The sequence below is a fragment of the Arachis stenosperma genome, chromosome 8, assembly GCF_014773155.1.
Source record: "Arachis stenosperma cultivar V10309 chromosome 8, arast.V10309.gnm1.PFL2, whole genome shotgun sequence".
Lineage (NCBI taxonomy): Eukaryota > Viridiplantae > Streptophyta > Magnoliopsida > Fabales > Fabaceae > Arachis > Arachis stenosperma.
Genome location: NC_080384.1, coordinates 44,974,042 through 44,998,505, shown reverse-complemented (window position 1 = coordinate 44,998,505; position 24,464 = coordinate 44,974,042). Strand labels below are relative to the sequence as shown.

The window sequence follows — 24,464 nt, the reverse complement described above, 5'->3', positions numbered from 1 at the left end:
ATTTATCTTTTTATGTACTACTTAAATTTTTATATAATTATTATAATAGACAAAATCATAATCTCATAAAATGCAAAATGCAAAATCAACAATTAAAATATTATAAGAAAAAAAATATAACTAGAAAAAATCCACTATTAGTCCATGACCTATGTTACTCAAAAAGAGCTTATTTTAAGTTTTTAACCAAAGCTAATCTTTTTAATAAAATATTATAAAAACACTTTCCTCATCTAATAATTACCACTTTAATTATGTTAATCTCTCTTCCAAGGACAGGGACAAGCTATTATAAAGTGGAGAGTCAGTTTCTAATAGAGAGTCTGCAAATTATAATATGCTAGACATAATATACTATCAAGTGTCATGCTAAGAGTTATACTAGCACCAAAATAGTAACTTCAACTCCAATTTTTCAATATAATAATTTTTCTTAGAGACACTCAAATACCCAATAACAATTTCAGCACAACTCAGAAATGCTCATTCTAGGGAGAAGATAAATCCATGTCAATAGCCATACTGTCAGCTTCAACAGAGGCAGGAAATGTCATCTCCTTCAAATGGGCAAAAGAATTGCCACCTTCCTCTGGAGTAGCACCGCCATTATCGTCCGGGACACCATCAAATATGCTTAAGACGTCACCAGGCGCATGCAATCCAGCGTAATCCTGATAACAGTCATGATTCTCTTCCATAAGATAATTCTTCACTTCTATTCCTTTCACATGCGCATCATCATACTTGTCTTTTATGTGGCCATGCTGTAGAGCAATCGCCCTGTGCCGAGCACTCCAGTCCGGCCGACTCCAAAGGTAAAGAGGAGGTGTTTTGTTGTTCCAGTCTTCTAATTGCTTGTCGCGCACGTCAACTGAACCCGGGAGATAAAATGCCTGGAGGGATAAACAAAATGCAAAACATGAGCTAATATACATGCATCCCTTTGTTAATGTTTGGAGATTGGCTTTCGGACACAAATACAGAAACAACGAGACAACAGAAATGGAGACATAAACAAACACCATCCCACTGCGTCTACAGTCTACACCCTTTGTTTTGTTAATTAAAAAATAACTAGATTTAAACTCGCGCGCTAAAATGAATTAATTTTTATATATAATAAGGTATTTAATAAAGAAATCTTAAAAATTGATATTAAACCTAAATAAAATTGTAAAGACATTATACATTCTAGTATGTGAAAGAGTTCATCACCTAATACATATGTTTAGCAAACTTAAATACTATAATGCAAGAATAAAGCTATTAGATGTAATGTAAATATGAATATAATATTTCAATAATTGAAAATAATATTTATTTTTTCATGAATCATGACATCATATATTATTAACATTATTATTATAATTAATGAATATTAAAGAGAAATAGCATTGCTATTAAAGTGAGCAAATTTTTTAGCAAATGATCTGTGGTCATTAACCAAATTTTTTAAATAATTGTGCAAAACATTAGCAAGGATAGAGGAGAAAGAGTGAGAGACATATGATTATGTGAGAGGAGATAAAGATGTATGAAGTGAACGTTGATTTATACAGTAAATATGAATAGAAGGCAAAATAAAATTAGAGAATGAATTAGGTTTTATTAACCAATTTATATCTATTAAAGAGAAATACCATTACTATTAAAAGGCATAGAGTAACCTACATAAAAATAAAGAATTAAAAAGTTACCCAAAAAAAAGATAAAAGGAATTAAAAAGTAAAACTAAACATTACATAAGAATAAAAGATGATATCAAGATAGAAAAATTATAAAATGACAATTTCACTCAAATGTTTATATAGCAATAGTAGAACTTATCTAATATGTCAAGAATTCATTGTGTCATTATTTATTTTTATTTTCATACATTATAAATAAATTGATAGATAGATAGATAAATAAATTTAATTTTCGTAAAGTAAAATTTACTCTCTAATTAGGATATGCAATATTAAAATTTAGATCATTGATATGAATTAACATTTTTTATATTATATTTTTTTAGAAGTAGATAATTTAATGCGTGAAATTATGAAATTAATGCTAGATTAATTATATAGATGTTATTCTTTATAGTAGTATAAATGTGTTCTAAGATAGATGTTTTCTTCTATATTATTGTATGGATGACATGATAATTTTATATGAAACGTAAAAATTTATGTGTCATTCATTCACCATAATAAAACTTTGGACTCTCCTTTTTATATATTATAATAGATTTAAATACACAATTAATTAGTAACAACCTTATTAATATGGGTGTCAAAAGTGTTTTGTGTATGAATAATGTTTTACAAACAAAAATGGAAACAAAATAAGAAATTTCTATTTCATTGTCTTGTCTCTATTGCCCTCACTTTTGGGGAGAACAAAAAATAAAAAAATTTCTATCTCCAACAAAAAAAATCAATGTCTCGATACCTGCCTTAACATTTGTGTTTGAGGGACAACTTCAAACATTTTCAGTTTTTCACACAAGATCAAGATAAAAGTTATGGACATATAGCTACAACTTACCTTTCCTGAAAGCATCTCATCATCCTCCCAAATCAAATCATATCCACCTTTCTTTCTGTCAAGTCTGGCAAATCGAAATAAGCATAAGGTAGATGAACTTTTTTAATCCCATATCAAAAGAAATGGGGGAAATAAGTTGAAACAATAGTACAATACTAACCGTTTTGTTACTTTTGGCACAATAAGTACGAGGAGTTTTGGCTTAAATGTCAGTGCCTTGTCAATAAACTTGTTAGCAAGATAACCATTAACTCCGAAAGGAGGATTCAACCCTATGATCTAGTCAAGTATAGAGAATGAAAGAAATTAACAAAGACATTACATGTTAACAACATTCGTGTATCTAAAATAACAAATTAAACTAGGAAACAAATGCTTTGCTGGGCCTTACAAGTTGAGAACCGTTTGGTAACTCTTCTGCAGTTACACTCATCCAATCTCTCTTTTCAAAGCTGAAATCATTCTGCATGGAGAAACAACCTTAGAAATACATGCCCTCATTGTAGAAGGAAGGGGAGAAGAGAAAAGAAACAGAAAATTAAACAATATAAAAGAATGAAAGATTATAACTACTTTAAAAATAAGACTATCAGAAGCAGCCACAAATAGAACTAACCAGTGCACAAGCATCCCGTGTTAAAACAGGAAACGGGAAAGGGTCGCACCCAAGAAGCCTAACTTGACAATTACGTTAGTGGCTTTGGTAACACTACCAAACGTATAAACTTACAAGCATTTGTTAAACTTAGCTTAGAAAACGCACATATCTTTTAACACGTTAAGGAAAAGTTTTTGTTGATAAAGTAAGAATTTCATTAAGATGAGAAAAAAGAAATACAGAAAAGGTGGGGGGGATAGTGTTCCCCTATAGAACGGGCAAAACAGAACAAAGACCTATCAAAACAGCAAAACTCTCTCCAATCTCTCAATATATGAGAGGGAAAATCCTCTAAAAGGTTCAAGAGCTTTACATAAAAAAAATGCTATGCTAAGTGCCTAACCGTATCCCATAAGACATGTTTATAAGAAGAGAATCGGTCATTAAAAGTGTTATGCTCCAACCAAATCGTCCAAATAGTGGCAAAAATTGCATTGTTCCACATAATTTTTGCCTCTTCTCTACTACCAAACTCAACAAACCTAATCAATAGAAGTATATCTAGAGTTGCAGGGCACACCCAACATTCATCAAAGATGCTAAACAAAATTATATCATAAGAAACTAGTCATTGAGCAGAGCAAAAATAGATGGGAATTAGACTATGTTTTTGCCCCACACATAATACACACATCAGCAGAGATAGCCTTATGTGGTCTTCGAACCTTCAACAAGTGCTTGGTAAATTAAAGAGCAAGTTCCATCTTAGAAATGACAAAATTCAACAAACTTCTTTATGTATCAGGAACCCTAAATTAAACAGAGAGGAATGCACTCATAAAACTCATTTATTTAACACAATTAATGATCCTAACACGGCACAGACATATTCTAAATTGGTGGAGCCTTTGCAGCACACCCAATATACTGATACACTAATCCATTAGAAATTATCGTCACAGCATGCATATAACAGCCCCCACTTCACAGAATTTTTCGTTGCATTTTGATCTTGAGAATGTGCTCATTTCCTAAACAACCAACATATCTAGAACATATTTACAAAACATGCATATACCAAAATTCAAAGTAGCTAGCTGTGAAAGGTTAGAACTAGATCAAAAGTTGTACCTTGGCTTGGATTAAATCATAGTTCTTAAATGAGCATGACTTCCCGATCTGTTCAAGCTTTGATTTCATCAAACAACTGAAGTCATTGGAACCACAACAAAAGTCTAAAACCTGACAAACAATAATATGTAATTGTAGGACAACGCAAGTTAGTCAAAACAATAGTAAAATCCAAGCAATAACTTAATATACCTCCCAATTTATTTATTAATTTTTCAGATTGAGAAGTTCCACAACAATTGAATGTTACAAAATTTTAATGTTTCAGAAAACATCATTTATAACCTAATGTTTGTATGAATTAACGTATAAGTCACCGTCTTCTGACCTTAGAAAACAAATACTTCGCATATAGGTATAGGACAGCAGCTCTTAATGAAGCCGAAAGAAGGACATATATCAACCTACTTTAATTTTGTTTTATTTTATTAACATCCTACCTTAAATTATACACTGAAGATTTCATTCGAAGCACTGAAAACTTGAATGATTCAGAACTGAATATATATATATTCTTTCACTAGTGGAAAATAGTACTACAAGATGTACAACCACCATTCTACTATCAAGATCACTGCATTTACTCCAATAAAACAGTACAATTAAATCTAAAAAATGGCATGGAAACTGGAAAGATAACTTCTCTGTGCCTACACACTACACAGTACATACCATGTCACCATTTTGCACATACCAATGAAGCCTATCAACAATCTGCAATAAAAGATGTTACATTAGTAAATAAGAACTTGAGAAAGGAAAAACATTGAAAAGATTATCCGGTATAATGAATTGTAGCGTATCAATTCACAAAATCATTACTTAGAAGTAGTAATCGGTGTTAGAATCAGTAATTAAGTATAACAGATATTAATCAGTAATTCTATGACATTGCCTACTAGTATATTATTTAAGGTATTATTCTCTGTTGTTAATAGTACTTCTTTTCTCCCATGAAGCTACATAAACATACCATTACTTCACTGCCTTGTTACTTTAAAATTCTCTTACACAAACTAGCTCTTATCATAATTTTAAGGGTTAATTACCAATTCCGTAACCGAAAGATTCAGCTACTGACAAAAAGGTCATTGATAAGTAACAAAAAAAACTTTCATATTTAACAAATGACTTATCCATTAAATCTAAATTTTTGTGGCAACATTTGAATAAATATTTAAAAGGTGCACAGAAAAATTCGGAGCGAAATTTGATCTATAGATTTTTCTTTTTATTTTTCAAAAAGATGTGGTCATTCACAATTTAAAAAAAAAAATTAAAAATTCACTTGATAAAAAATTACCAAATTTTAAGGATGAAAAGATATTATTTTTCTAATAATGATTTAAAAAATTTGCATTAAAATTTTATCTCTAAAGCCATTTTTTAGAATATATTTAATATCTAGTTCTTTTTGTCGTGTTTTTAAATCTTTCCGGGCTTATTTGTCGTTAGTATCTTTTGGGATTCGTTTTGTCACCGATGCTAACCTTCGGGTACCATTTTGATAGTTTACTCTAATTTTAATAATAAAAATTACCCATTTACTTTTTCAATTTCAGCAATGAAAAAATTATTTCTAAGATGTATGCTTAAGTGTATTACTTAAATAAAATGTGGTAACAAAATTATTAACATTATAAAACTATAAACTAGCAAAAAATAAAAAGTTTAAACAGCTAATTACATTGTGTATTACAGAATGTTTATAACATGAATATTACTTAACCGATTTCATACAATATCTGTCATACATTTCACAAAGAATTAACTCACGCAAAAGTAACGTTTTATTAGATTAAGAACTACGAAAATTCATATTCATTTAAATTTCTTTCATTTCTTAATATTATACTTATCTAAAGAATTGCATACACTAAATTTTATTTTAAATCTTCTCTCTATTTTAAATATTTTTACTTAATTAATTATGTGTATGTAGTTTCTTAGGTCTATACTATCATAACTTTTTCAGATTGTTGATAAGGCTCAAGTTAAATTAACTCATTTCCTTAATAAAGATGTTCAATATTGAAAAAAACTAATGTCTTTTGTCCTAACTAGTAACTAATTTAAAACTAAGAATAGTTTTTCAAAATAGTAGTATATCAACAAAGAATTTGAAATGAACATAAAAATCATTATAACTTTGAAAGAGTCAAATACTATACTATATTATTACAAACGACATTTATTCCAAATAACATATTAGAAAATAGAAACTTGACCACTAATGAAACAAATCAAACATGTGAAGTCTTCAAAATATATAATAATTCACATATGTGATACAAAATTAAATAAGCAAAAAACGGACGTATTCCAAGCATTTTTACACAATTCAGCTAGTCATTCCCTTGGAGTAATTTTATATTTATATCTTTTACCTTTTTTTTTTTTCCTTTCTAAGCAGGGAGAAAATATAGGCATTGGCAATGAATTACTCAGATACGGTGAAACCCTCCAAACACGTACACATGCATACACATAGCTCGAGCAACCGAATAGGAAAAGGTAAAATATGTTCAGCCTTAGTATTTAAAAAAGAAAAAACATAAAAATAAAAATAACAAATTTACCTCTTTCAGCTTGTCTATTTTAGTGAAATGGCGACCAAAGGACGTATATCGCATACCATGAAGAAATGGAGCAAGATAGACTTTTAGTTGCTTCTGTAAGTAAATTGACAATCAAGATTATCCTTCCAATAAAAACTTAAATGTGTTATATTTGTATGAATATCCAAAGTAATGCCTGCAGTGCCAAAGCATAACACTTTTTCCAACTTTTTCCAAGGTGCTGATAACTATCAACAGAAAAGAGAAGGCTTGTTGAAATTGCAATAACAGAGTAGAGTTGCTTTACGTGTGTAAATAAAGTGTAGACAAAGTGAAATGAAGGCTCTAGTAGCTGTGTACAAATCCGACATCTCTCAAGGATATAGTCTCTATAGAGTTTATGAGTGTCAGGCATCCCTCACGTCAAACGTTTTCAAGTATGAGTGTATGATGCACATGGAATTAGTAGTAACTAGAAAATCCATCGAGATGGGTATCTATGGTAATTACCTGTGATAGGGATTTAGGGGGAGGTACCAACATAAAAGAAAATATGGGAACAAAGCTTGGGTTTGAAATTCCTTTACAAAGGCATATAGATCTAAGAAACCACTTTTTAATTACTATTCCTAGTTACAACCGTAAAATAATGAGCTTAATCCACTTCCCATGTCATTTTCTTGTATGCATGAAAATGATTTATTATGGATGATAATTCAAATAATTCTAATACTAAAGATTTAGAGAAATTCACTCCTGTGGTTTGTATATGACAATGAACAGCTAGCTGATATATTGACTTTGTCCTACGAAACTCTTTTGATTGAATCTATTTGTAACCAGCACGCACATGACATATAAAGTGTAGAGTTAATATTTAAGTTGTAGCAGCAATATATCTACTAGAGCTCATTATTTAGAGTCTTATGTGGATAAGTTATGTATATAACATTGTTCATAGTATAAATATCCTTATGTGTGAGACGATACATCATACATTTCTACCAAATTCTTTAAATATCAAAGCAAAGAAATTTTACTTAAATGAGGACTAAACTAACAAAACTGACCACGAAATGTTTAACATTGACAAAACTAGAAACTAATCCCGCATATCAATGAAGAAGGGAGAAGTCAATAATCCAATACACACAAAGATTACATCCGTTCGACAAAAAATGATCAAATTTTAACTGACAGTAACGGAGCGTCTTACATGTGGCGTGAGTCATTAGTCAAGAACTGTTAAAGGGTTATCTGTCTATTTGAGAAGTTAATTGGAAATGGGTATCAAACATCTATTTGTACTAATAATCTAGATAAGGCACTTGTTTACTACAAGTTCACAACTGACACAGGCTCAGCCCAAGAAAACCCTAGGTGCTGTTTTATTCTGTAGTCAAGAATAGTAACAGAATTATATTACAGTTATGGTAAATGTAATCAAGGTAAGTTGTTTCAACCTGCCAAATAGAAAGCTGATGGAGGATCCCTGGTTCACAAATAGCTTTTGCATCTTCGATACTACACCCTTCATCTAACTTCTGTAAAGCTGTTTGAATGGCCTACAAGAAAAGCCAAAATAATCCATAACAGAGCCCAAAATGTCTCGTTCTAGATTATGAATGCTTACAGCTGCATTCAAGTAGTAAAAAGCAAGACAAACCTTAACAGAGCCCTCCACTTTCCCTAGAGTAAGGCTCTTATCAAATCCTGTTTCTGTGAAACAAGTACTTGAACCAAAGCATTGATTGTTCTTCTTGAATTCTTCTTCATTGACTGTAGACATTGATTCTTTCACCAAAGATAAAATTCTGCATAACAGTAATGTTCAAATTGTAAATACACAAACTTCAAAATCAATCTCTTTCTCTAAAGTGTATCCAATATAGTTCACAATCATACTCTTTTTCCATATCAGCTTGAATAAAGTCAGGCGATGTTTTGACTTTTTTCCCCAGAGGCTTGTCCAAGCTCCGTGTTTCTGTTCTTTGACTAACCAATTTTCGTTGCAGAGATACAGCCTGTTGTATTCTTGAACTCTTGTGTGTGTTATCTTTACCCAAAATCAATTTACTGCCAATGCTTGGTAGGGATCTACGGGACAAAGACTTCTTTTCATCTTTCAGATATTTGCTAGAAGCAGCAGACTCGAGTGATCCATGTGAGAAACATAGACCTTTCTCGTTACATATTTTATCTCGAACTTTGGTAGAACTATCATTTTGGATAGCTATGCTTTCCCTTGTAACCAGGTTAGTTGCCAATGACTTCTTCTGAGGAAGATCTTCGAAACTTTTCCTCAATAGTATAGCATCCTTCTCTTTGCTGAATAATTTGTGGCCTTGTTTCTTTTCCTTCACTTTATTATATGGAAATACTAGATGATTTCTAGCAGGAGTACCAAGTTCTGGAACTATCTCATGATCCCTGAACAACAAAGGATTAGAAACAATATAGCAATGGTATAGCATATGGAAAATAACAATCAAAAGACAAATTTGCATTATGAAATTATTGAACAGTAATAAGTAATAACTTACATACAATACATCAAAATACGACGATCAAGTAGGTTATCCCAGGCCCTTTGTGGAATGCCTTTTTCATAATCAAATGTGAGTGGAATCTCCCTTAAGAAAATAACATGAGACAAAGAGGTACTTAGGACAACGCAAATAAATAAAAATATGCAGAGGAATTTCAGCAATGACACCATACTTGATATTTGATTAAAAAAAAAGGAAAGGAACAAGAGAAACCAACTTGGGTAAGCATTTCCTGTGGTAAGCCTTAGGGCAGCGTCGACATACTGCAAACTGCAAATCATGAACATTCCTATTTTCACCTTTTCTGCATAAAGTGCATATGTGAAGAGGACAGATAAATGTCTTGTCAATAACAACTCTCTTTCTCCTTTCCTGTTGCTCCGCGTCAATGCCGGGGTAGAGTAGCCTTGCAACACATGCAGGATGGTAGTGCTGACCACAGTTTGCAGTAATACAAGGAAACACCTAAGAGAACCAAACCACAAAATTGCTTCCAGTTAACCGTAAAGAAGGAAAACAAGTAAATTAAGCTCAACATTTAAAACAATACGAAATGACAAAAATAAAAAGACAAAAGTTGAAAACTGAAATTCAGGAAAGCTTTCTTAATATTTGACCAGCACAGAATATCACGATTTCAAAGAGAATAAGAGATACAAGACAACAAGTCTGTCAATGCTACCTTTCACAGTAAGCGTAATCTAATCCTAATGTCCCAGAATATTCAGGGAAAAAAGATTCATAAGAATGGTCCACAAATCCTAATGTCCCAGAATACTTGTTTTGCAAACATATGGGGTTAAAGTCTTTGTAACAATATTTTCAACTTGATGACTTACAAACACGTTGTGCATAGAACTCATTAACTCAACATATATTTTTAATAATTCTAAGACATTCTATCCACTGTCACATGTTCTGTGTCGTCATAATGGACAGCGGTGCACGAGATATAGTAATGGCAGCATTGTTTTCATACAAAACCATCAGAGGTGGAACAGTTTTCATGTTAATTCATTTAGCAAAAAGCTTCAGTATAACAACTCACAGGTTCCATAAGCCATATCTCAAATGCAGCTTAAACATTGCTTCTTGCCACCACATTTTGTTATAATACTCTAAGATAGACCTCCACAAGACCAAATTTTCCCATATAAAGGTATAATACTCTAAGATAGACCTCCAATCAACAGGTGAGCTGGCCAAGTTCTTTCATGTAGAACGTTGAATGCATCAATTGCTTAATTATCCAGACACCCTCTTTATCAGAATGAATACAACAATGCCATTCACATGAATAAGTATCGTGATTCCTTTAGAAATAATTAGAAACCCTTTGTATAAAATGGGGTGACCGTAAATGAAAAGCTGAGCAATGTGAATCAAAACTTTTCAAACCATACCATTGGTGCTAGTCTCAATCCATATAAAGAGTGTTCTAATTTCAAACTACATTAACTGATAATGTGGCCATTCCAGTAGGCAGTTTGACATATGGAACCTCCTTAAGGTAAACATGCAAAAACCTATTCTTGAAATCCATTTGATGTCATGGCGAATCTTGGCATTCAGCAATGGAAAGAATAGTATGCCCCACAGCACCAGAATCATCTTAGTGACAAGTGTAAAGATCTCATTAATGGTCAAGTCCATACTCTTGCTTACATCTGTTAGGGCCCTAAAGTGGGAATCTAAGAAGTGGGGAGAGGTCAATGCAACTAACACGAGTCCAATATCTTGATGAGACTATGGTGTAATGTTTGTAACAACCCAAAAATTAATTGGGGTTAGCCTCAGTAATAACTTGGCTTTGCCAATAAAGTAAAGCATAATGGTCGGGTTTTGTTTCCCATTGCAAAACGCTCATTGTGGTCTGTCTGACTTATGAATGTAAGAATGATGATTGAGTGCTCTAAGTTAGGGAATGAATAATTGGTTGTGTTTGAAGTTTGAACAGTGGGAAACCAGATGTGTTAAAGGCAAATCCATTGTCCTGAAAAATTGTCTCTAATCCTTTGTCCACAACTAATCAAGTTTTTATGTCCTTAGTCTATGTATTTCTGTCTAGACAATATCCAAATACAGCTTTAGAGATTAGGGCCTAAATAGCATTTATTATTGTGATGTTTCCTGTAAGACTAAGAAATATGAGTTACATTAAAAATATTAAAAAATAATAAGTATTTGAAATGTACCTCTGCATTTGATGATTCATCAGATGAACCCAAGTTGCCACAAGCAAAGCATTGATGCTTCTTATTTTTACAATTTTCACAGTAAAAGTTTGGAAAGGCCTGCAAAGTTTAGATTTGGTCTTATAAAGCTACAATTGGAAATAGAGACATATATTGTTAACACTGAATTTGAGACTTTGAGATGAAAATGAAACAGGAGGGGAAGCAAAATAATGGGAAGTTTCAAGCAGAGTATTCAGCATCACTTGCTTTCAAAAGTGCTAATGAAAAATCTTAGTTTTTATTCAATTTGAAATACTTTATTACAGAGTATAACCGAAGAGGAGAACCAAGATAATTGGCTCCCATTTACTCTTTTTTCCACTCCTTATGAGAAAATACATCCAAACATGGCTCAACTTATATTTGTTCTACTTTTTTCTTAGAACAGCTGAAGATGGGAGATAGTTACTTACTGTAACTTGAGCTTTAGTGAATCCAAGAGAATCACACAATGAATCTTTACCATCCTCTATAGTTGGATGGAAGGATCTTAAGCATCTTCCTTCACAGCTGAATTATTGTAACAAAAGTAACTAGTTCAGTAAAACAAATGTGAAAATGCCCTAATTTCTTAGCAATACATAAAGGATGGAGAGCAAAATAATGCAAGTCCTTATAACCATGAACTTGTATTGAGAAGACATACGGAAGTATTTCACCACCATTGTCACAAATTGCACAAACAGTATCATAACCAACACTTTGCCCAACATTGACGCCAAGTTCACCATCGGACTTGTCACTCTCCTCCTCTTCTGAGTCAATTATAAATTTTGGTTTTCTAGAGGATCGAACATCCTGCCATTAACCAACATAACCTCAAATAACTGAAATAAGAAAGAACATAAAAGAATAGCTACATAAATAGAAAAACAAAGAAAAAAACAAAGAGCTAACAATTTCGCTGACCTCATGGAATAGTTCATTTGAATCCCCCTCTCCAATGAAGTTTAGCAGATACTGTAGATTCAAGTTTTTTATTAAAGAAAAAGTAAACAAAAAATGAAAATGATGCCATATGGTGAATCCACATTGTATTCAGAAAATAGCAAAGGTCAACAAGTGATTAAAGACAAATCAAATAAATAATCGAGCAATTATCCATCCATAAGAATTGAGAATGTCAACCTTGCAACTCAACTGTATAAAGCCAAAGGAACAATGGCAGACATCAAACAACTCTATTATTCTGTCATGTAAATAAGTTGGTTAACATTTGAGAAAAAGGTTCAATGGCTACCCCATTATCTGTAAATATTTTATTAAGAATTAAAATTTTAAAAATAGGAAGCCATCTATTGTGTAACAGGCACCAGAACAATTAGCATAGTAATTCAATTTTTGAATGCTAATATATATAAAACCCCATTTAATTGCACAACAAACCCAAAAGCAAGAAATAAGTGGTATATATGCAGGCTTGTTTCTATCAATTGCATAAGTTATCATATAACCCTCTTTAATGTATTCTTAGTAAAAAACACAGTGGTACAGACCTTAGACTTTGCGAAATCAGCATCCCTTTTGGCGGCCTCTCTAATCATTGACATATGATTTATAAGATCATTCTCGGACGGCATTACATCAAATGAGCTGTGAAACAGAACATATATTAATTAACGAATTGGAATATGCAAAAGACCGAATATTCACAAATGACAAAATGAAAATTCATGCCTAAAGGCCTTCATTATTTTGTTCCAAATAGAAACTCCAGTTTCCTCTGGATTCCATTTCACAGCATGCAGCCAAGATACTGTGACTAGGACTGTCCTAAAAGCACTTTCAAAGCACTTCCTTGGCCTTTGCAGTGTTATCCGGTTTTTGTCCTTCAAAAGCACTGAAATCTCCGGCTGCTGCTCATCGGAAAGTTCGAACCTCCATCCTATAATCTGCTTATGAACCTTCTGGAGTCCGTCATCAGCAGTGCCGCGCAAATATACTTTTGTTCCCGAACTACAACTGATCTCATCACTAGTGCTCCACAACAATGTCAAACTAGAAAGTGGTGCAAATCCATCATTCTCATTTTCAAACCAATAATCGTTAACAACAGATGGAATAATCTCACCCTCTTCATCAGATGATGCCATTAGATGTCCAAATAATCTGTGTTATAGGGAAAGAATTAAGTGTTATAGTATCCCATTGCTTGTAGCATAGATTCATATATTAAATAAACAAATAACTACATGAAGAAGATTTACAAAAGAGTTTTCAGAATATTAAATATTCTGATGATGCCATTAGATGTCCAAATAATCTGTGTTATAGGGAAAGAATTAAGTGTTATAGTATCCCATTGCTTGTAGCATAGATTCATATATTAAATAAACAAATAACTACACGAAGAAGATTTACAAAAGAGTTTTCAGAATATTAAATATTCTACCTTTTGGCACTTCAAAAATCATAACTAATCTATGTTGATTACTTGATATGGTATTCAAACCAACCAAAAAAATGTTATTAAAAAGATTCATATAAAACATAAAGTGAGAGGGAAAAAAATTGAAGCATTTAAAACTTTTATCTTAATTGTATGTAGCAAGAATTTAAAAAATAATAAAAAAATAAAAAAGATTATCGTGTAATATATACTTATAACAGGAAATCTAAACTTCTCTTTTAGTTTCAATGAACTCACTCACCTCAACCCGATATTTAAAAAAAAAGCACCATGAAAAACTCATAGTACTAAAAAGATGTTCTTATTGAAAAGCCTCATGTACAATATCTTTGTTTTAAGGAGCTAAAATACTACATTTTTCTTCCACGACCAGAATATCTATGTCAAATACAGGGACATAAGCCAATTAAGACACTTCGTTTGGTGAAGAGAGGATGAACTCTCACGCTCCACTGCACGCCACATTGAACCAAAACTCTTGAATCTGAAGTTAGTAAACTAAACTTATTTTATAATAAAAAACAAATAACAATATATTGGCAATTACTCCAATACCTTTGAAAATTAGAAGGAAAAATTAACATTTTTTTATATATTATCGCATTATTTCCATTTTATATGTCACTAAAAAACTTGATAAATACTTGCCTAATCTAAAGTATATTTAGAGTGTGTTCTAAATTTATTTTTATCTAAATTTTATGTATAAATTAGATTGGTTAATTATATGATTATTTTAACCAATATGAGTTAGTCAAATAGTTAGTTCCGGGATTTTAAATCTGAGAAAATTTAGGGCCAACACTTTTATTAAAATCTGGCGAGTATTTACCAGTAATTTTACACCATTAAATATAATATAATGCCATTAAAAACATTAATAATAACTAATTAAGGCTACAAATTACACAATATGCTTGCTCCCAACACTCCTCTTCAAATCTAGCTTTGTACTTTATTTTTGCTATTCTATCCGGAAATAAAAGAGAAAGCGATATTTTCGGTTCCATTCTCTTTATTTTTCCAATTCTCTAACTTTTAACTTTTAAGTTCCATTTCTTTCTTTGCATTTTTTTTTTCGTCACCCTCAAATAGAACGAAAAGCAAAACCAGGAGTAAAATATACATTCGAATAGGTAGCTAATATTCAAAACGACCACAACTTTTGTTCATTATTCAACTGAACTTCTAAACGATTGATTATTTCAAACTAAAATCACGATGTTAAAACGAAATCAAATAGAAAATGCACTGGGGAAAAAAACCTTACTTGAGAGCAGAAGAAACTTGAAACCTAGAAGACCAGAGTTTTGGTTTAGCTATGATTTCATCTTATTAGACGAAGAAGAAGGGAGAAGAGGCAAGAAATGAAGACTGAAGAGACTCATTAATTGTTGATTTCAGCGAGTGACTTTCCGGTTTCCATTTACGAGCATGTTGTGTGCGTGAGTGCTGCTTCAGGATACTTGCAATACACGCTGCCCTTGTATTTTGTAGTCCTATTCGGGAAAATGAAAAGGGCATCACCGTAATTTTGGTCCACATTCACAATTTTTTAAATACATAAAATAAATTCATTATTTCTCAATGGTGGATTATATTTATATAGCATAGAGATACGGATGCTATTTCATACAGAAATAAAGATTATTGTCATTTGTGGAATAGTTATTCGACATCTGGCCCTTCATTCTTTATATAGGGAGCAGCTTAATAAAATTTGGCAGAACTTGTTCTAATAATAGCTACTTAATATTGTTCACCACTTAAATAACAATATTAACTTGAAGTTTGTAATCAATAACTTTTATTCATGGAGAGTGTTACCATCTTGAATAACATGAATAATCACTAATCAAATAAAAATATATTACATCTTAATTTAATATTATTAATTAAATTTAAGATTAATTTATTTTTTTAATCTTATTAATTCATATTATTCACATATTATTTAAAAATATTATTAATTACTTATATTTTTTCTATTTTGATATATATAAAACATCTATTCACATCTGATTTAACACATAATAATTAATAATTTTTTAATAAATATATTTTGAATTTATTAAAATAATTGTCTTGTAATAAATTAATAATCATCTATTTATATGTGTAATATAATTAAAATATTAACTAATGAAATATATCTATTGAATAAAATATTTAAAATAATATTAAATGACCATTAAAATTTATTATTTTTAGTCACTAATTAATCATCAATAATAATAAATCCAGAAATTTTTAACGGTAAAAAAAGTATTGTACATGTAGTATAAAAAAAATTTTCTATTAATATTATAAAATATAATCAATTTTTAAATTATTTGATTAATATATCTATTAAAAAGAACTTAATAATATAAAACAACAAAAAAATTATTGAAAATTTATTTATTTTTTGTTTTATATTTTAAAAAATATAGGATAATTTTATTGTCAATTTAATCAAGCACTTTCATTTTAAGAAAATAATCTTTTAAAGTAAAAAAATAAAATCTCAATCACTATTGAATTTATAATTTTTATAACGTGCCAGTTTGCTATTTTGATTTAAATTATATTAGAACCTTATTTTTTCATTTTACCGATTTCTTCTCTTTAAAAGAGTATAATCTTTCTTTCTAAATAAATATATTATAAATAATTATTTTAAAAAAATTCATCTTCTATATAATTACAAAATTGACTTTTTATTATAATAATTTTAACAAAGAATACTTTTAACTATAGCTAACTTCAAAAAAAAAAAAACATCAACTTATAAGCATATTCTTTCTAATCTCAAAAAATTAAAAAGATACAAATTCAATTTAAGTTTGATTATTCATATTTTGATTGCACATATAGTTATCAAGTTGATTATCAAGGGTCAAACATTGAGTTAAGAAAAAAAACAATAGATAAAATTAAAGTAATTAGATTACCTTTTCAAATACTAAAAATAAATCAAATTAAATTAAAATTAATTTTTAATAAGTATAAATAACAACAAATGTATTTAGTAAAATAATTTTTAAAATTTAAAAATATTATAATAGATATCAGGATAAAGTATTAAATTGGTCCCCTACGTTTAGGTGTAATTCTGTTTTGATCCTTAAAGTTTAAAGTGTCTATTTGAATCCAAAAAAGTTTCATTATTTAACTTCAATGTAGTCCCACTGTGAGATCAAAGTTAAATAATTAACAAAATGTCCTACTAACAAGAAGATCGATGATTTAGAAAATAAGTACAAGCTCTATAGGCATAAAATTAATCGTGGGTGCATCAATACATTTATTTATCATTCTCCTTAGTTTTATAGAAAATATTTCATTTAAATTGTAAGAAAAATAATAAATAAATGTATTGATGCATCCATGGTTAATTCTCCTTGTTCTTGTATTGCTGTCATGTAGAGCATTTTGTTAATTATTTAACTTTGACCTCATAGTGGGACTACATTAAAACTAAATGAAACTTTTTTGGATTCAAATAGAACATTTTAAACCTTAAGGACCAAAACAGAATTACGTCCAAACATAGGAGACCAATTTAATACTTTACCCTAGATATTAATATAAGAATTAAATTTAAATATTAATTAATATGAGTTATATTAAATTTTATAATTTTGATAATAAGAACAAACTAACTTTAAAAAAAATTTTTAGTTGTTTTCAAAAACACTCAAAACGAAATATTTGTGCTTTTGAAAAATACAAACACTTTTAAAAAATTTTACCAAATCAAACATTAATTATAATCCAATCCTTGTATATTGAAGATATACAGTGAAAAAAAAATTAAAAATAGAGATATTTTGTGTATACCTTACAACCCAATTTATTGACTTGAGCATCTTTTAACAAATATTTACCCCTTGTTCTTTTATTGTCGATGTGTAACTTATCCCAATAAAAAAATTTGTAAATACTCATCAAACTATATGACGGCCAACTTCCACAAGAATATATAATAAGGCCGAAAATAAAAACATATAATGTATAAAGGAATAATAAACATTTTATTCCATTATAGTGATCAATTCTTAAAATATCAATCTTTGTACCTTATACAACATCTACATTTTTATCCAAAGAAATAAATTATCATTATTATTATATCAAATGGATTTTGATTAATCAGTTCTTTTTGTCCGAGGAGTGCTCCTTTTTCAGTATTTCAAAGACGCTACCATCATAAACGCCTCGGATAGTTTCTTTCTGTAGGAGTCCATCCTTGTCTTTACCAATCTTGTACAAGAGGTGCCATTCAACAAAACTGCCAATCCTGTACATAAAATGGTTATCATCAACTTTTGAAATGCAAAATTAAATAAGCATTACTATTCGTACCCTCTATTTGAATTTGATATCCAATTTGGCATTCATCATAAGTTCCAATATTCTTAGACTCTTGATGAAATTCCTAACCCTTTTTAAGATTAAAAATATAAAATAAAAATTTAATTTTAATACACTAACAATTAAAAAATTATATACATTTATTTAATTAAGTTCGTGTTTTTAATATTTTTCATACAATTAATGTAAAATATGATTATTATTTCTCTTGATATATTGTTATATATATAATTAAATGCTGTGTAGAATTATTTTATATTGACCAGTGTTTTAAAATTAAATTTTAAAGATAAAAAATTTGTAATCTCAATTGTCACTTTTGAAACAAGTCAATAATATGTCACTATTTTGCAGGATAATAAATGTTTTATTTATAAAAATTTTCTGAGAGTTTTGAACCCCAAAATTGCTTTTGGGTAGAAAAAATTAGCTCATCAAACTATTTATTATTGATTGAGTAGAAAATTTTTCAGAATTTGAAAAAATCAAGTATTTTGAAAAGAGAATCATTCAAATAAAGACACTTAAAACATCTTTTTTTAAAGATGTTTTTAGGAATTAAAATTTAATATATATAATCGATTAAATTGTGTTATTTTTGTCAAAATTAGGTTATATAAATTGATTTAACTGAAAAAATAATAAATCAAATGTTGAACTGATCTAAATTAATATTATTTTTTATAAAAAATAACTACAATATTCTATTATAATAAAAAATGACTAAAATACTTCTATTTTATATATATTAATTTTGAAAATTCTAAATTCTAGTCTTTTATTTTTCTATTGTCATAGGTTTTGGATTTAGAATTTTCAGAATTAATATATATATATATATATATATATATATATATATATATATAATAGAAGTATATTAATCATTTTCTATAATAAAAGTATTGTAGTCATTTTCTATAAAAAATAATATTAATTTAGACCAGTTCAAAATTTGATTCACCATTTTTTCGCACAAATCAATTTGTCTAACTTAATTTTGATATGTATCATAAAAGAAACCTTGACAAAATACAATATTTTATTTGTTATATGAAAATCAATGGCACATTATTATTATTATTAGTTTGTTTCAAAATATGGTATTCAAGTAATATTTTTTAAACATAGAGGTAATTAAGTGGATAAGGCAAGATAAAAGAAAAAAGGGAAAATAATGGATTACCAAAGATATATTGTCAATTATTATGGGGTACCACAACAGTCCTACCTTCCTTTCAAATCTTTTGGCTGTCTATTGGCCTTTATCATTTCCTTCAACTCATCATATGTCAAAGCATTTGGATGTGTATGTGCATGCTTAATGAAAATTTCTTCAAATTTTGAAGGAACAAACCTAAAACATTTGTCAACAAGTACATTATTATTATTATTCGTACAAGTAATAATAAAAATAAATAATAATAATTAAGACATACTGGAAAGTGAATATATAAAATAAAGGAAACTACCTTCCTTCGGTATCATAGACACCAGTGTCACTTCCATGTTTGCCGAGTTGTATGTTCTTCACTTCAATTGGTAAAAGTGGAGATGGAAATTTTCCCTACGTCACCATAACAAGTAGTTGATAATATAGTAATGTGTGTGATGTTTTATGTATATACATGTGTGAGAATGCTTTACTAGTAAATTCTAGATATATATATATATCCGATAAGTCAAAGACTAATTCGTAGCAAATCTAAATTTAAGTAATTTAAAGGTTTGTCGTCGGCCAATGAATTATTGCATACATAAGACGAAATTTGAATTTCCAACACTTACTTAAGAGACAAGTAAATTTATCACTCGACTAACCCAGTTTGTAAATTGTAATACTATATTAAAATTTCCGCCCTTTAGTTAAATTTTAGTGGCTAATTCTCTATTATTGTAGGTGGTGTTTAGTTTCTGTTTCTAACACAAAAATGCATGGGATATATGACAAAAAGACACGCGCGAACTTGGTTTCAGTATACATTTTGAAAAAGTCTAGAGAGCCAGCAATTTTATTGTATTTTGGCTAGTTATAACTAGCAGAGAAATGTGAGTCATTGGATGAAATTTCACACCAATCTCACACCATCAAATTATCATTAATGGCTAATTGATGGCTACCAATCACAAATGTTGCTGATTCCTAGCATTGCTCATAAATTTTAATGTAATTATTATAAAAAAATGATAATCTTTCATAAAAAGGGTGTTTCACTATTTCAATTTTTCAAAGACTCAAATAAAAATTTTATTGGTCAAAAAAGTAATTAGTCTATTATATCTTAATTTATCTTATTTTATTATTATTATATATTTAATATTAAATATTAAATATAAATAAAAAATTATTACATATTTAATATTTTTATGTTGTTTAATTTTATGTATTTTTTATATATTTATATAAAATTGTCTGTTATTTTTATATGTTATATGTTTATCATCACAACTTACAATTTCTGAATCCTTGACACCTCATTTATCAAAATTTCTTAAATAGACTAAGACACTCGTTACATATCCCATCTACATACTACATTACTACTACAACCTCTACTTACCACACATTAACTATCAAAAATACTATACTTAAAATTAATTACTAAATTATTTTTTGAATTTATCTATTATGTATTTTAAGTACACATGTTAAAATTATTAAAAATATAAAAAATTTAAAATTTTAAAGCATTTTTTAATATTTAATTAATAAAAATATTTAAAATTTTCTATTAGTAATAAATTTATTGTGTATCTTAAGAGCATATATTAACTAAATTCTTAATTTTTATACTAGAATAATTAAATTTAACATGATAAAATAATTAAACTTATTATAAATAGATGAATAATAAATTTATAATTATAATATAATAATAAAAATTTTACATGAAATATTAAATAAGTATTTTTTTTATATGCAGTAACGTGCTAATATAACATTGTTGATTAATGTTTTTATACATTTAACATTTTTTAAATTTAAGGAGCAGAGAGTCCTACTGGGCGAGTGCTGCGACTGAGAGACACATTGATGAAAAGAGAACCGCCAATTGACAGCAATATCCCAACTCCAATTTCTCGCAACCCTGTAATTGTAAATAATTTAACTTCATTACTTAATCAACATGATAATGGAATCAGCAATTTCTTCTTTTATTTATCGATTTATTTTCCTCCTTTTTTTTTTGACATTCGCATGGAGGCAACAATACACTTTTTGTTTTAGATATTGAAATAATAATGGTGTTTTTTTAAAATGTGAATTAGTTCAGATATTATTTTTAAATATAAAATTGTTTAATTAATAGAAATATACAAATCAGACCATTCAATTTTTGTTAAAAAATTAAAAAATTTAAGATACAAAAATTGAATTTTTTATAATTTTAAAAAATATAAAAAATTACAATATTAGAATATATTACTAATTTTATTTAAAAAAAAAGCCGCAACAACACATCTCGACAATGAAGTGAATAACCAAATGCAATTTACATGACAAAAAAAATGTAATTTAGAAAAAAATATTTTAGAGACAAAATAAAATATTTATGAAAAGTTGTATATAGACATTGAAAATACAAAAAAATCATTGGATATTCTGGAGAAAAAAACGTTTGAAATGTCATATTTATTCAAAAAAAAAATATAAGTACATTTATCCTTTAATATCGAACCAATAAGTCAACAACATTTGAAAATTTTTTCATCAACGATTCTTTTTTTGGTGACTTTTCATCAACGATTCTGTTCATATATATATGTTGTCTTTTTTAAATTTTTTTCTCACCGAAATAATCTTTATCTATGACATTTAAAAGAAAATAAAAGCAAAAGCGTATATATAAAGGAATGTTAGCCTTCACTTTTTTGGTAACTTTCATTCTTATAACAGAGCACATGTTAACAATATTCACTTTTTATTGCAAACCAAAAAAAAATATTCACTTCTTATTGTATAAAAAGGTGAAATGTCACACAGATAAAAATAATTAAACACCGTCATGAAAATTAAGAGAGAGAGAGAGAGAGACCTTTATAAGTTTCCCATGGATAAATAACACCATCATGATTGGTGTCAAAGAATGCAGCGTGCTTCTGCATAACATTCTCATGAAGTGGAATTGGTTTCTCTTCGGCACCACCTCCAACTCCTGCACATTAATTTACAGTGAAATTTCTTATCATAGAACTCCAAATATATAAATAAGAGACCAAAATTACGAAATAGAAAGTTGAGTTTCTATATATATACCCTCACGTGTTCTGTTTTCTGTAGCAGAAGTAGCAGCCATATGAATAAATAGATAATAAAATGAAAAATTAGAGAGGGGACGAAATCACGGAAGAGCTTATAGATGTTTTATTCTTAGAATAAGCTTTTGCAATATGATGATAAAAATAATGAGTTCTGATTTTGGGGGATATATATAACAATAACTAATTAAATATAAAATATTATTATGTTGCTATTGATTATTATATTGATGGTGAAGGGAAGAGTATGGAAGAACATAACGTGTGGGGCTTTAATTGAGTTCTCACCGCTTTCACTGGTTTTTAGAAGATATGATCTGATAGTTATTGCTGTTCCTTCCAAACAAGATATTATAATCATCAAAATCTTACTTGTATGCCACGTTCTTGATGCACAACTCAAACCTTATATAATTTTAATTTTTAAGCGAACTGGGCTTCTAAGGATCGGAAATGATTGTTTTCGCAATAATATAAGGTGACAAATATCAGTTTATGACGCTGACTTGTGACTTAACTCAAATGGACATCTAAATGAAAAATGAAGAGGAAGAAACCAAAGTGGAATGGAAAGATAGGAAATTCCCGACCCAAAAAAAGGGAAATTAATTATATAATTCTAAACGTATGTAAACTTGTATAATATTGTTGATGTTCACTGTTCACAAATGAATAATGTTTTAGCTCAGATAAACAAAATTAGTGAAATCTATATATAGTCTATTCTTTTTAATAAAATAAGAATTGTATAAAAATAATAAAAAAATATACCAATAATAAGGATATATGGAACGTTCTTGAAGTTCAGTGTAATTACACTTTTATTATTCTCTTTAATAAACTAATAGTATAAAAAATATTTAGAATATAATGAAAAATAGTCTAGGATAAAGTTATTTTATTTTATATTTTTAATTATTATTTATCTTATTCTATATATTCTTTAATTATTGTTAGGATAGTTAAGTAATATTAAATATAATAGATACGTAATTATAAATATTAAATATATAAAATTATTATAAATGTTAAAAAAATAAAATAATTTTAAATTATTATCTTTTTAGCATTAAGAAACTAGTATATACTAAGTTACTAACATTTTTTAATAAGACATATTCGTTTGCTACTATTAAGATAACTATTTTTTTATATTTATCCCACATTTTTCTTTAATTTGTAATCATCAGAATCAAATTCGTAATGGACCCATTTAAAATACTGAATTAAAAGATCACTGATTCAATTATTAGGTGATTGGTTGAATTAAATGACTTATTATAATTAAAGAATTATAATTTTTTTCATAAAAATATATTTTATTTTTTTTATATTAAATTGATTATTATTTTTTTATTTTTTTATTTGATTGAGAAAATAAATGTAGTTTATTTTTGTTATGTTTATCATCGTGAAAATTAGTATTGAGATTAAGGATTTAGATTTGAATGAAATCTATGAGTTTCAAATGGTTTTGAATTTGATTATAAAAATATGTTTATGTTAGGTTTAATAAAAATTTCAGTATTTTCTAGAATAAAGAGTGGCATTGTATTGATAAGTATGTTTTTGTCATAAATTTTGTTTAGTAATATATGAGAAGGATCGAAATGCAATTTCTTCTTACCTAATGAATTGGAATACATACAATTTAAACAAGGGTGGATTCTATGGTGTAGAAAGGAAATTGTTTCTACATGTGTAGAAGGATAGGTGTCAATGTATTAGTAGTTTATGTTGATGGCTCTTGGATGGGAAAGAATTAATTAGAGTACACAATTATTGATTCATTGGACCCACAAAAAAAAAAGAGAGTGTGTAACATTATATATATGTTAT

At 28.5% G+C, this 24,464-nt stretch overlaps 3 protein-coding genes across 4 annotated transcripts; all 3 read right to left on the bottom strand.

Annotated features, from left to right (window-relative positions):
- Positions 1-391: 391 nt before the first annotated feature.
- Positions 392-13,184, bottom strand: LOC130946642 (protein ENHANCED DOWNY MILDEW 2-like). Its single transcript, XM_057875458.1, has 17 exons — positions 13,099-13,184; positions 12,512-12,562; positions 12,249-12,400; positions 12,016-12,112; positions 11,561-11,659; positions 9,583-9,830; positions 9,360-9,449; positions 8,722-9,246; positions 8,483-8,630; positions 8,280-8,381; positions 6,838-6,930; positions 4,931-4,972; positions 4,259-4,369; positions 2,921-2,992; positions 2,690-2,808; positions 2,530-2,593; positions 392-893 (listed from the first exon to the last, which is right to left on the bottom strand). The coding sequence occupies exons 1-17, from the start codon at positions 13,180-13,182 to the stop codon at positions 489-491; spliced, it is 2,502 nt and encodes an 833-aa protein (XP_057731441.1). The 5' UTR covers positions 13,183-13,184; the 3' UTR covers positions 392-488.
- Positions 13,185-13,251: 67 nt separating this feature from the next.
- On the bottom strand, positions 13,252-15,424 carry LOC130946048 (protein ENHANCED DOWNY MILDEW 2-like). Its single transcript, XM_057874728.1, has 2 exons — positions 15,283-15,424; positions 13,252-13,711 (listed from the first exon to the last, which is right to left on the bottom strand). The coding sequence occupies exon 2, from the start codon at positions 13,693-13,695 to the stop codon at positions 13,252-13,254; it is 444 nt and encodes a 147-aa protein (XP_057730711.1). The 5' UTR covers positions 13,696-13,711; positions 15,283-15,424.
- Positions 15,425-18,049: 2,625 nt separating this feature from the next.
- LOC130946478 (probable peroxygenase 5) lies at positions 18,050-22,785 on the bottom strand. 2 transcript variants are annotated; one of them, XM_057875238.1, is made up of 6 exons: positions 22,624-22,785; positions 22,403-22,522; positions 21,369-21,454; positions 19,838-19,932; positions 19,597-19,722; positions 18,050-18,294 (listed from the first exon to the last, which is right to left on the bottom strand). In XM_057875238.1, the coding sequence occupies exons 1-6, from the start codon at positions 22,661-22,663 to the stop codon at positions 18,147-18,149; spliced, it is 615 nt and encodes a 204-aa protein (XP_057731221.1). In that variant the 5' UTR covers positions 22,664-22,785; the 3' UTR covers positions 18,050-18,146. The 2 variants fall into 2 exon arrangements, with proteins under 2 accessions (XP_057731221.1, XP_057731222.1); XM_057875239.1 differs by having other exon boundaries at positions 22,630-22,754.
- Between the last annotated feature and the right edge of the window lie 1,679 nt (positions 22,786-24,464).